This window comes from Balearica regulorum, chromosome 9 (genome assembly GCF_011004875.1).
Source record: "Balearica regulorum gibbericeps isolate bBalReg1 chromosome 9, bBalReg1.pri, whole genome shotgun sequence".
Lineage (NCBI taxonomy): Eukaryota > Metazoa > Chordata > Aves > Gruiformes > Gruidae > Balearica > Balearica regulorum.
Genome location: NC_046192.1, coordinates 26,585,440 through 26,598,312, shown reverse-complemented (window position 1 = coordinate 26,598,312; position 12,873 = coordinate 26,585,440). Strand labels below are relative to the sequence as shown.

General features: G+C 44.7%; 1 protein-coding gene across 2 annotated transcripts in view; it reads right to left on the bottom strand.

Annotated features, from left to right (window-relative positions):
• Positions 1-2,788: 2,788 nt before the first annotated feature.
• PPM1L (protein phosphatase, Mg2+/Mn2+ dependent 1L) overlaps positions 2,789-12,873 on the bottom strand; it is a 99,483-nt gene continuing 89,398 nt past the window's right edge. For both annotated transcript variants that reach the window (XM_075761658.1, XM_075761659.1), the window contains exons 3-4: positions 9,083-9,244; positions 2,789-4,511 (exon numbers count right to left, since the gene is read on the bottom strand). In XM_075761658.1, coding sequence (XP_075617773.1) covers positions 4,165-4,511; positions 9,083-9,244 — 509 coding nt within the window. In that variant the 3' untranslated portion in view covers positions 2,789-4,164. The remainder of the gene's footprint in view (positions 4,512-9,082; positions 9,245-12,873) is intronic.

Below are 12,873 nucleotides of genomic sequence, written 5' to 3'. Positions count from 1 at the left end.
TCCTCACACTGTCGTCTGTGACCATCCCTCCCCCATGAGACAGGCTCGACTAGCGCTGGATGTAGCAACAAAAGAAGTGCCATGTTTTGTACGCCATAAAATAGCGTCTCCTGCCACCCCTGAGACCAGCAACAAATTCTGGACTGCCCTGAGCTGGATGGCTCCGTAAGCCGCACCGCTGCCAAACCTTCGGATCCCACAAACAAGCGTTTCGAATACGCTTGTCGGTGTTGTGGAGACACGCGTGCGGGGGGGGGTGAGTTGCAGGGGATGCGGGGCGGGCTGCGGTGTGCCAGACCTTCACACACGGTTTTAGCAGCGAGTAGCTGCGTTTCTTAGCTGCATCCAGAGGTGTGCGCGTTCAGCCTGCGCTGCCGCAGCACTGCTGAAGTCAGCCTGAGAGAAGGGGTCTGCATTAACCTCACAGCAAACTCCTGTGCAAGGGACGATGGGGACTTCACATCACACGTTCTTCTCATGGCCTGAGAGAGCCACTATGAACTTTAACCCATCCTGCGTGGTACTGGGCCCAGGCCAGGCCAGGTGCTGGACGGAGCTGCAGCCACAGCTCACCTTGGTACTGGAACTACCAAGGGTGACGGTTATAGCCCCTTCCTTTATGAATGAACAGCCCTTCCTAAACCCTGCTAGCGTACCAGACCAATAAACTAAATGGCAGTACCTTTAAAACCTACTACGCAAGTCAAACTGTCAGTTTATAATGCCACTGGGAAGAGCCTACAGACGACTAATGACAAGGGATGGTTTTTCATATTGGGCCACACAAAAGATGCTCTTTGGCAGCAACTTTATCAGTTTTCTGCCATGTGACGCGCTTACTTGATGACCGGATGTCAGCAATGGAGCTACTCGGGCCATGAACGCGTAAGGCAAGAGGGAGCTCTCGGACGTGTACAAGCCACGGGAACCAACACGCATCTCCCTTCCCTGGAGGGGTGCCCAGGCAGGAAAGCAGGACGGCGTGCTGGGAGGACTGCCTCGCCGATGCTGTAACACATTCTGCCACGCTGCTCGAGCGTTCCTGGGGATATTTCTGGCTACAGTGTCTGATAACCCTTTCCAGATGTAGGATGTATTATTAAGGCAGTGGAGGATCAGACCCAAGATTGCATAAGCAATATGTACATTATTTAATCTTGTCATCCAACAGCTGTATGTATCACAATGGAATTTGGCACAAATCATCATGACTGGAAAGTTACAGATGTCTAGAACTGGATTAAAAACTTCTAAGACTTCTAGCAGGGAGCACAGGTATGTGGAAGACTGCACAAAGCCTGTCATCTCCATTAGTCCTTCACCTTTAAAACTCAAATAGCTGTAACTAGTTTTTTAAAGTAATAAAACCAGAAGTCAACAACAACCTTACCGGCGATCGTTGCCATGAACGTCTTTTGCCAGGAAAGGGGCTACAGCAAAGGCGGGAGGATTGCGGAGAACATTGAAGATGCTAAAGCAACTACTGTGGCAACTGCAGACACTGGAAGGTTGACATAGGGCTGATGCGGTAACTGGCTGGATGGGCCCGTGGGCGACAGAGTAAACAAATCTTGGAATAAATATCCAGACAAGTCTGCAAAACAGTTCTGTATCACACTGCGCTATGTGTTTTCCTCAGTTCTGTGAGCGTGGCTTACTTCCAGAGCAAGCCACCCTCCCACTGCTTCCTCGTGGCTGCTTCGGGAGCCTGTGAATGCGTACGATTCCTGCCACCTCGTTCTCCTGTCTGTCTTGAGTGCCAGAGCAACCGGGAAGCTAGCTGTGCTCAGGAGAAGGTCGGGCATCCCTCAGTGACACTCACTAACCTCAAGAACCTGAACTGCGGGAGGCTTTGTGGCAGCCGTGAGCTTTTAGCTCAAGTGGCGTTAGTCTATAATGTTTTTTTGGAGCTGACCGTTGTTCCAGTTCCAACTTCTCAAATGCCTGTGGAGGATTAGCAGTGATGTCTCTCTATCAAGCGTCCCTCTGCTTTAGAGTTTGTGGGCTGCTGGGTCTAATTCTTCTTTTCCCTGGGCAGCTGTTTGACAGACATCCCGGCAGTGTCCTACAAAGAGAAGCCAGTACGACGGAAACATCATCTGTGAAGGGGAAAGGAAAGGCAAACGCTACGTGCACCACGAGCTCTGCCTGGAGCACAGTTTCAATACTGCTATAAGTACATGATTAAGCACTCCCATGAAAATATCACACGAGGTTTTCATTTCACAGCGTTCTGACCTCAAATACCTTTTCAAAATAAAATAACTGAAGCGCTCTGCAATTGCTAATGTTTCCTGTTAGCTGCTCAATTTAACTGCAAAGTTGCATTTAAAATTCACTGAATGCACTGTTCAAAAGATTTAAAAAGTCCAAAGCCTTCCATCCTCCGTGAAAGACCAGTGCAGGCCGGGTGCCTGCTGGTTTCAGAGGATGCTGGACACTTCCATACTTCTGCTCCTGGTACATACACAATTTGAATAGCGCTGATAATAGCAACAGATCCAATTAAGAGTTGTAATTATATCCAAACAAACTAAAAGAGGGACGTTTGCTGGGGAAGCGATGACCTAGGAACAAAAATGACAAGACTAAGATGGGAATTCCTTCTTGAGCAGAAAGAGGAATTTTTGCTCTTTCATTTTTGTCTTCAGAGACACGTACCCGCTCAGCACAACCACAGCACATCCCAATATTTTAGGGACCAGCAAGCCACTGGCCCAGAAAGGACTATAGATGGGTGATGAGAAACAGGCAGCTTTTTTACCTAAGTAATGTATCTTTACCCAAGAACCAGACAACATTAATGTATTACATCTCTGATTCACCTCAGGACCCAAATACTGACAACCTCCATCACCCTGAAGACAAGAGACTTCAGCAGATCACCCAGGACCACGTTTTGTGCGGAGGGAATCCCCAGGGTTGTTATAAGACACGATACGAGTAAGCAAGCCGTCCAAAACACCAACCTCCAACTCCGGCCCTGGCGCTGTTCCTCTAACATGCATTGCCCTGTCACACAGATTCCAAAATACATTAAATACTGAAAGTTAGATCTAAACATATTTTTATCTAGATTTAACACAAGCCGTCATCTCTACAGTGCAATGACACTGCCTGGCATTTATATATTATACCAAAAACCGGTTCTCAAGTGGTCTTCCCCTGGATTAACACCACAAGGTAATCTGCAGTGGTACAAGGAAGTCTTTAACAGGCTCGACTCGCAGCTAGGTAGCTCTAAGGAATGCCCTGGTTTGATTAGTTTTCCAAACAGTCACTAATGACATTAATGTTATCTTGCATTGCTTTCTTCACATGCCTATGAAAAGTCCATGCCAAAAAACTAATGTAAGGGTGAATCTTGGTGAATGACAGACTTTCTTCTACCACCACAGAGCTATTTTTTGATTTAGGTGTCAGACCTCAGAGTATTTTGCTGGAGTTTAACATTAGTTGGTTAAATACAATATGGCATAGAAGAAATGGTATTAGAGTAATGCACAGACTGAACAAAGATGTGGCTGCAGGTAATTCGGTAACCATACCTAATCACATGCTTAGCAGGGATTTGTTTAAGGGGGGAGGTTGAACAAAATGAGAGTCAGTTGTGTGGTAGCAGGCTAATAGTTGGCTCCTCTTCCTCCTTCCTATCAATAGCAGGCTAATAATTGCAAACCTTTTCTCATACAACCTTATCCCTGCAGATTAAAAATGAAAAGAGATGAGAAACATGAGAGCATCGTTCTGAAGTCACACCTACGAGTGAAAAGCAGCACGGTTCCTATCGCTTGCTATTAAGCAGCAGCACTGCCCTGACCCTGCTGTGCCTCTGATCGAACCTTTGACTGTTAGCAGTGAGAGGTACGGAATCAAATGAAAAATCTACGCAGGATTTGTAAAGGAAATTCTGAAATGGAAGATTACAGTTAGTTTCTAAGGAGCAGCAAGGTCACAGAAGACAGGTACATGGGAAAAAACTTAATTCTTACAATCGCTCAGAATGTATTTGTTGTATTGCTCCTTTTGTTAAGCAAAGAACAAAGACCAGAGGGATCTGTTCCTTTTGTGTAGAATCTTAACGGTATTTACTAGAGCTTTCTACTATGTTTAAAATGTAAGAGTTTGTAGTAAGTTCAGAGTGAGGCAGAGAACCACTGGTAATTACTGTTCTTCTGTTTTGCTGCTATTCCTGAACTTCACCACCATCACTGTTATATTATCAGGGCATCCTCTGTAGAAGGACTGTAGAACTATACTCTTTGCACCGAAGTGCGGTTCATCCAAGCGTTCCTTGATGAATCGGACAGCTTCCTCGTTGCTGAAGGCATCCCACAGACCATCCGACGCCAAGATCATGAACTCTGGCTGCAGTTTGTCCAGGTCAAAGGTAAGAATATCGGGGTCGGGAATGACAACATTCAGGTTCTTCAGAGGGTAATCTCCTAACGAGCGGGACATGGCCAGGATCCCCTGCACACGCCAGGAGCCGTTAAAGCTGATAAAACCACCTGGAGAGAAACACCAACACTTAAAGCAATTCTTTTTAAAGTTAAAGCATTTCTCTGGCTTCCTGCCAGACCCACCCAAAAATTCATCCTGCGGCACCCTGAGGTATACACACGTTACATATCTCAAAAAGCAGGGAATGCCTTAAGTAAATCTCGGAGTGCCGCAGGGAAGAGCTGGATTGTGGCTGCTGGTGCCGTAGAAACAGCCGAAGCAGAGAAGTCGGGACTGGCTCTGCTTTCAAACAAAACAGCTTCACGCTCTCTGCTCCCCCAGAGACCGATGACTTACTGAACACAGCTATTCCTGCACTACACAACTTTCTGTTCAGAAAGCCTCATGGCAATGTTAAGGCAAAATATGGCAAGCAAATCTTTATATTCCTGTGTTAGTAAACACCTCCTTTATCTGTGTAGTTCACATCTGCCCCATTTCAGGAGATCTAGGAAGGAAACAATACCGAGAACACCCTGCGGTAGGACTCGCATCTCACTTTTAAGGCATAAGCAAAGAATCAAGTGCAAAAACATTTATAGGCGCTTGTACCAAACTGCCTTGAACGAGCTGTGTCAAAAAGAACCAAAACATTGTTCTGAATAAATCCCCAAAACCTGTTTTGAACAAACCGATCATAAAATTATGTTTCAAGTCAGAAAAATGCAATGTGAGACCTGACTGACTGATTTTACCATCACCAGGATTAAGGCTACTTCTAGTGGAAAATACTTTCTTTAGCGGTTGCTTATAGTGAGATATGTTTTGCACTGAAACCGATGACTCTGATAGAGCCAGCACCTGGCTGCTACACAGTCTGGGAGGGAACTGCACAGCGGTCAGGGTCAGAGAGTAAAACTGAGGCACCTTCAATTCCTGTGCACGCACCCGTGGGCCGCTGTCGGCACTGTTTCATAGCAATATTCCTGCCGTCTTAACATGAATGAAAAGTCACCTGAGGACACGTTATTTGCAAACATGGAACATTAAAACGTACAAGAAAATTAGGTGAACTGTCGTCTTTTATGTCTGCAAGCTCTCTGCTCTGGTGTTCTTATAAATGTCGTCGTCCTTTGTAGTTATCGGAATGTCTTCAGCTCTGCACTTCAGCCTACGCGCTGTTTGTCAGTCCCCTGGTCACCCAAAGCTGGAGATAGCATTTCCATTCCTGGCTGGCTGATCTGATCTCTAAATTCCTTCTGCTTTCAGGTGAAACTACATTTCATTTAATGATTCATTGTTGTTTAAAGCTTGAGACTTGATTTGTGTTAAAACCAGCAGAAACAAAACTTTTTAGCTGAGTGATTCATGAATACTTCTATGGAGTCTCCACTATGAAGATGTTTCCTTCCATGGACAAAAAAAAAGGACTCGTGAGCCTCCTGCAGCTCTTCTCGAGCTGTGCACTCAAACAAACCTCATCCGGCTGCTGCTGCAGGTTTTGGGGGTTGAATGTTACGCAGCCACCTACTCACCAGCCCAGGGCTTTTTCATAAGCCATTAGCACTGTAGTAAAACTGGACTGTAATCATGTGTATGTATTGGAATGACAGGGGAAGCAAAATGCAATCAGAAGAGGCAGTTTTAAGTAGATGTTTTACGCACAATTAGAGGGCAGCAAAGCCCGCGCCCGTTACTGCACCGGCAGAGGAGGTAGCTGCTGCTGCTGACTCGTTGCAGCGGCTTATTCCATGCTTTGCAGGTCGTGCTTACGCGTACAAAGTGAGGTTTTGGTGCCATTCTCACGTGGCGCTTGGAACTGCCTATGGCACGAGCTGGATTCCTGCGGTTTGCTGAAGTGTCTGTTGGCACTTCTAATATTTTCTTTACAAAGCCATCCATACAGAATACATGGAAATGCTCACAGAAAAGCAAACATTCTGCAGCGCCGGCTGCCACTGGAGAAGAAAAGGCATTAAAGAAATAGAAGCTTTTTTGGCAACCGCACAAACATTTTGCATGTTAGTGAGAGCTGAGCTCAGAGGATTATGTTCAAGGTGAATGACTTAAATTTCTATCAGTGACAGTCACCTTGTGGCTCTGTGACTGAGTGTTTCTTCACAAGCCAAACCCACGGTTGTTTCAAGGCCACTGTCTTATGCTGATACTCTATACATTGCTCAAGCGAATGTATGTAAGAAGGAGATTCCTTTTGTTTTCTGAGGAAACCAGCATCTCTGTGTCGCAGGACATACATTCCTCTGTCCCGCAGGAACGGGTCAGAGCGGTGGGACCCCGCTGTCATTCAGCTGCGAGACAAGCGGTGTCGCAGCACTTGTGGGCGTGCATCAGCCGGCCTCTGGTGAAAGTAACAGCCTCTCTTGACCCAGAGCCCGCGGACCGTGGCTCTTAACTGCCTAGCCATGCCACGGAGCAGGTGATTCCACCTCAGCTCAAAATGGAGGGCCCTGCTCTGTTCTCTTAGCTGCTGCCTCTCCGTTTGGCATTTGGCTGCGAGGTTGGGTACCAGTCACCTCTCGCTCCACTGCAGGACCTCCCAGCAGAAACCTGAGCATCGGCTCCAGCGTGAGAGCAGCTCGAGTCATGTCAGACCGATAAATGGGAATTTTTTTAAGGTTGTGGGCTGACTAAGACTTTGTGCGCAGTTGCTGGGAGGGGGCGAAGGAGGGGGACTGGATTCATTCCCCATCCACAGACCGCTGACAGCAGCAAGCAGTGAGCGTCCTTAACGTCCACCACGGCAGCAAAAAATGACGGCTGAGTTTAGACTTGTCATCCCAATGTTGATGCCCCGCTGAAACGCACAGGGCAAGTCACGCTTTTCTTTAGGCTGCTGTTTCAGGCTGCCTCAAATTGATTTATATCAGAATGAGGTCTGAAGGATATTTTCTCAACCGTGGCTATTGGATTTCACTTTTAAATGAAATCTCATCCTACTAGCACAAACATGCAGTCATTTTATAACTACCTACAGGGCAGTGGACAATGCAGCTTGATGGTGCAATGTAAAGTTGGAAACCCAAAATGTACTGTAATGATGTGGTTATTGTCGCTTTCTTCAGTTCTACATGAGAAGAAAGTATCTAGCTGGAGGAAAAACAGTCAGGTACTTTTGTCCTGACTGTAAAGAAGGAATGTTCCAAAATATAGAAGTATCCTGCAGTTGTATAAACTGGATCATATGTTTTTAACAGCACCACGAGGCCATATCGATCATGATAATACAATGGGGCAACAGGTAACAGAGAAGTGAACTCATTAAGTCACTAGGCTAGGTAGAATATTTCTTGTTTAGCTGCAGATAGTTATAACATTTACCTGTCTATTACAATAATTTCTTCCCAAGTTCGAAATTCCTGCAAAAATCCAGGTTAATTTTACATGTTGCTGTGTTACAAAGCCTCACTTCTAGACAAATGAAATAAATTATTTTTTTCTCCTAAGTGAAGGCCTTCTCTAAGTGAACAATTGCATACAGGCCCTGGACTAAGAGGGAAGCAATTTTACAGAAAAATGTCCAGATTTTATTTATACATCCCCTGAGTACAGAGTTGAAGCAAAGTTAAGCCCAAGATTTTCCTATTCCTTCTTATTAGGTTCTGCATAAGTTTTCTTCCCCTTTGGGGAATGTATGTGGCCTCAGCTCTCTGCCCAGCAGCAGAAGGATCCCCGCTGCTCCTATGCCTCCTCGACGATAAAAGGAAAATGAGAGGAAAGCGCACACTGTGCACGTACGGGCATTTGTGTCTGTGTGAGCCTACTGATAACCCCTAAGTTTTAAAAATGTTTTACGCTCAGGGAAAAACTTGTTATTTCCACTTTACAGACGAAGACGTGGAGGCAGAGAGGCAATGCATCTCTGGAGGCAACACTCATCGGTAGAGTTAACACAAACAACAGGAACTTTTTTCTTCATCAAATAATTCGCTGCTGCAGGGTGCTGCGAGAGCCAAACCAGAAATGGGTTCAAAAGAGACTTTGACAAATTCATGGAGAACTGGCTATTAAACTCGATAATCCAAATGTAACTTCTAGCCCAGGAGGTCGCTAAACTGACAAGTGATGAAAGCTAAAAAGATTTATTGCAGAAAGGTTTCTGTTTCTTATATTCTTTCCTTACACTCCTGCTACAATTTACATGTTTGTGCTCATTAGCTGTCACTATATGGGAACAAAAAATAGCTTTGATGAATTAGAGTCATGCTCTGCTTATTTTAGGAACTAAACCTCACTCAGCTTCAGGGCCGGCCTCTCACATAAAGGCTGCTGATACGGTTCGGTGTGAAGAAGCCTGTAATGCTGCTGCTCCTGTTTATTAATTTACTCCCTGCAGAGATCACAAGGGAACTGGCTGGGATGGTCAAGTGGCTGTTGAAGATGAAGGCTGCGCTTCTCACTCTGACACTGGCTCGTTAAGGCGTAGGTCAATCTGCTTCCATTTCTCTGTCTGCACCATGACATCCCACTGAAAAGTGCTGTATTAATAATGGAAGATTTTATCTGCTGATGCCTCAGTCTAGTACTTTTCAGTCTCTCTCAGGGGAAAAGTCTATATTATTGACAGAGTAGAGAAGAAAAAGATGAACCTTCAATCCAAAGCAAAAATGTTACAACTCACCAGCTCTTTTAATCCTCTTCCTCTCTTTCAGCTGGTAGGGCTTGTGATCGTGTGACAAGGGGATAGCATTCCCATCCTTGTCACACAGGACTCCTCGCGAATCACCAACGTTGGCCACTGTGAGTTCTTTATCTGACAACAGTGCGATCAAACAAGTTGTCCCTGGAAAAAATAGACGGGAATGGGAAGCAAAACAAATACATCAGGGAGATATATATACACACACACATACATACATCTCTCTGCAGTTATACTGCAAGTTTTCTCCAGTTGCTGCCGGTGGCCATAAGGACCAGCGGCTGTACTTGTACCTAACTGCAGCAGCTTGTACTCCATCACTGCCGTGAACTAGGCGGTCATCGTATCTGGCAGCTTTCTCCTAAAGCTATTTAAGTCTATTAGATTTCCTCTCTCGTCAGCTGGGATTACAGAGTTGTTCCCCACTCACGCTATCTCACATTGCAGCTATCTGGGCAAATTTTTAGGTTGCATTCATACGAGCGCCTGCCTGGCGTGGGGACTTCTCTCGGCATCACTCTACTTTGCTCCTGCATGGGATGGCAGCAAGATGAGTGATGGCAAAGCTGAAGCAACTTGTCGATCTTCTGTTCAGGTAGGAAAAAAATGATTAGCAGGAAAATGTTCTTCCTATTACTAATGGCAGGGAGAGCCGGCTTTTCTTAAAGGCCAAGAAAAGTAATAACAGTACAAATTAGCCCCAGCGCCCACTCGCTGCTTCTGTGAACTGAAACTGCTGCACTGGACCGTGCACGAGTAAAACAGAGCTCGCTCCCCTCATCTCCTCAAGAACCGAGGTCAGTTTGTTTGTTTGTTTGTTTTTAATTGAAAAGAGGAAAAGATGATACATTTTTAATTACTTTAACCTTTAAATACACAGAAAAGGTAATTAGTCATTGAGCACCATATCCAACAGGCATAGTATTTGTTGGCTAAAGTGGCAGGAAAATATTGGAATAATTGGCTGTTTTTCAAGTGCGAACACTACAGTTTTTGTTTTCCTCATTTCCTTTCCTTTATTGATGCAGAGTGGAATGAATGTTGAGCAGAGCAGACCCCATTAAGACCATGCATTTTCTATATTTTCCCCTTCCAGCTACTGTGAGCTGTATTCATGAAAACTCCATCTATTACAAATATTCGTTGTACGGGCTTTGGACCAGATGCCACAATTTCATTTGTATTTTCAAATAGAAAGATGGCAATTAAGCCTTTAGCTAAACACTAATAAACATGAAAGGAGAACGTGCCTGGCACTCAGTTTAGATTACATAGCGCTGCTAAAATTTTTACAAAAGGTACTCCAGTATCCCTCAACAGTAAAGAAAATTAACTTAATGGCTGTTTTCTTTTCCTTTTAGGTAGACCAGAGAAGCACATGGTTGGGTTTTCACCTCTGTTGTTAATTTACATCTGATTATTCATTAAAAAAAAAAAAAGTGCAGCCACAGCTGGGGTGCTCTGAAGAAGCAATGAAATTCAACCAACAGCAGTGTTACAAAGTGATGCATCTCTGCTTGCGCGTTTTACTCAGACAAAGACACAGTTTTAATGAAAATGGTGGCAATGGGGCGTTCCAGCACTGCCCACCATCAGCGGCATCCTGACCCCGGGTTTGTTCCTGGGGAGCTATATTAGGGTTTAAGTCTGTGTTCTATGGTCTTAAAGCTAAATTCACATAGCTGTCGCTTGTTGTGTCGCTGTCCAAATCCAGAGTTAAAAGTATGTTTTGCCGTTCCCATGTCAGTAGTTGAATATCCCATGACTGGTATAAATAAAATAGCCAGTAATAAACAAGTTGTGTTTAGATGCACCGTGTTCTGAAGATTTATTTTTAACTTAATGGTCTGTCTTGCACAGCTCTAAACTAGAGCTATTTTTTCACAAGACAGGCAGACATATATATATATATATATATATATAACTTTTTGCAATTGACTGACACATTGCAGACCTAAATGGATCTAGTTTCCCATTTGTTGCAAAAAACCGTGCTAACTGCACAACTCAATGGCTCACCTAACAACGGGACATGAGAGGAACCCGTCCTCCAGGATCCCGAGCAAAATGCAAAATTTCTTGAGCCTGCTCAAGAAATCCCTCCTCTGAAGGCTAAACGGGGTTGCACCGGAGGGTGTGATGAAGGCCGTGCTGGAAGGGGCGCTTGCCGGGCGGATGCCCACCCTGTTCGGATGTAGGTGTCTGGCCTTACACCCTGGTGAAAAGACCCGCTCTAGCCCCAGAGGATTCGGTAAGGAAAATACCAGTATCCAAAACACAAAGACAACAAAATAATAATAATGAGGGTACAGACTACTGTAGTGGGGTGCAGCTGGTCATTTGAGCAGAACAAAATGGGATTTAGCATTTGAGGTCACCTCATTCTCTACCTGAACAAAAGCTAGTAACTCTACAAATGCATAAAGCTCTGCTTCAATAAGAAAATGATAGCGATAAATGGCATCCTCGCTTGCTTTTATGTAGGAAACTTTCCTTAACAAATGTTCAGGCAGCATCGTGCTGACAATCAAGAGACTAGAGGGCTGGTACCTGCTGACGCTGGTCTGACATTTTATCTAAATTTCAGAGAGAAAAAGAACAGCCACCTTTGAAATTTGGGCTGAAAACAAAACCTATGAGATGTAAAACTGGGGCAAAAGTGAAAGCCCCGTTCGATAGAGCCAAAACCAACTCCAGAAGGATCCTGATGTGCTGCAGGAGAGACCCACGTGCCGCACACGAGGCTCCGTGATCCACCACCCAGCTGATGCCTCTCTCTGAAGATCAAAGCTCCAGCTTTACCTCGAGCTGCCGTCTGGGCCTGACATTTGCATTTGTAAATTCATCACCTCTCCTGCGTGCAAGACCACCCTACTGCTCCGCAGATTGCCTTCCCCTTTCCTGTGACAGCAGCACAGCGTGTATTTTTCCTACAGGCAGTAGTAAACCTCATACATTTCCTAGTAAGGAAAATACTGCAAATAACATCCTACAGTCCCGGCATTTAGAAAGTAAAATGCTTCACAAATACAGTCATTATTACCACAATTTATATAAAAATGATAACTTTGAACACAGTCTTCTTGGTTATGTGATCTGTGTGAATGAAAAAGGATGAATATCTGAACCAGAAGATAATTTCCAAAGTGATTTAGGAAGGATCAGTTGTTTCACGGTCCCTGACTAATGGCTGGGCTATCATTAAGCCCCTGACCTCATGCTACTGCCTGCCATTACATGAGAAAGCAAACTTATTTTACTTTGTTTTCTTTTCCATCTATTTTTATTTCAGTCATTTAACCTTGTGTAGAGTTAGAAAACATCGTGCTCTTGTCAGCCGCCTCAGATTTAATGCAATTGCACAATGGAAAATTCCCAACATAAAGGGTCCAAAATTGAGAACACATGTTATATTAGTCCCTCGATGCAGCTGCCTGAATAATACCCTGCTGAGCAGTTTACAAAGAAAATCACCAGAAAATTTAAAACCTGTACTATACTGGCTGCAGAGATAGGGGTATTTTTTGTTTGCCTTTTTTTTTTCCAGTCAGGTAAGATTATTGGTGTTGTATTTTAGTATCAGACAAGGCACCTTGTAAAAGTCAAGGCTCCACCGGCTCTACCAGTTTTTAGATAACAGCTTTATCGAAAGGAGGAAAAGTCACCAGAGTGCAAACAAGACCTGAATAATACATTAAAAGGCATCAGAGAGCCCAGGCACGATCCAGCTCACCTTGCGGCCCCTGGAGATCTCGTGCTTCGCGTGTGGCATC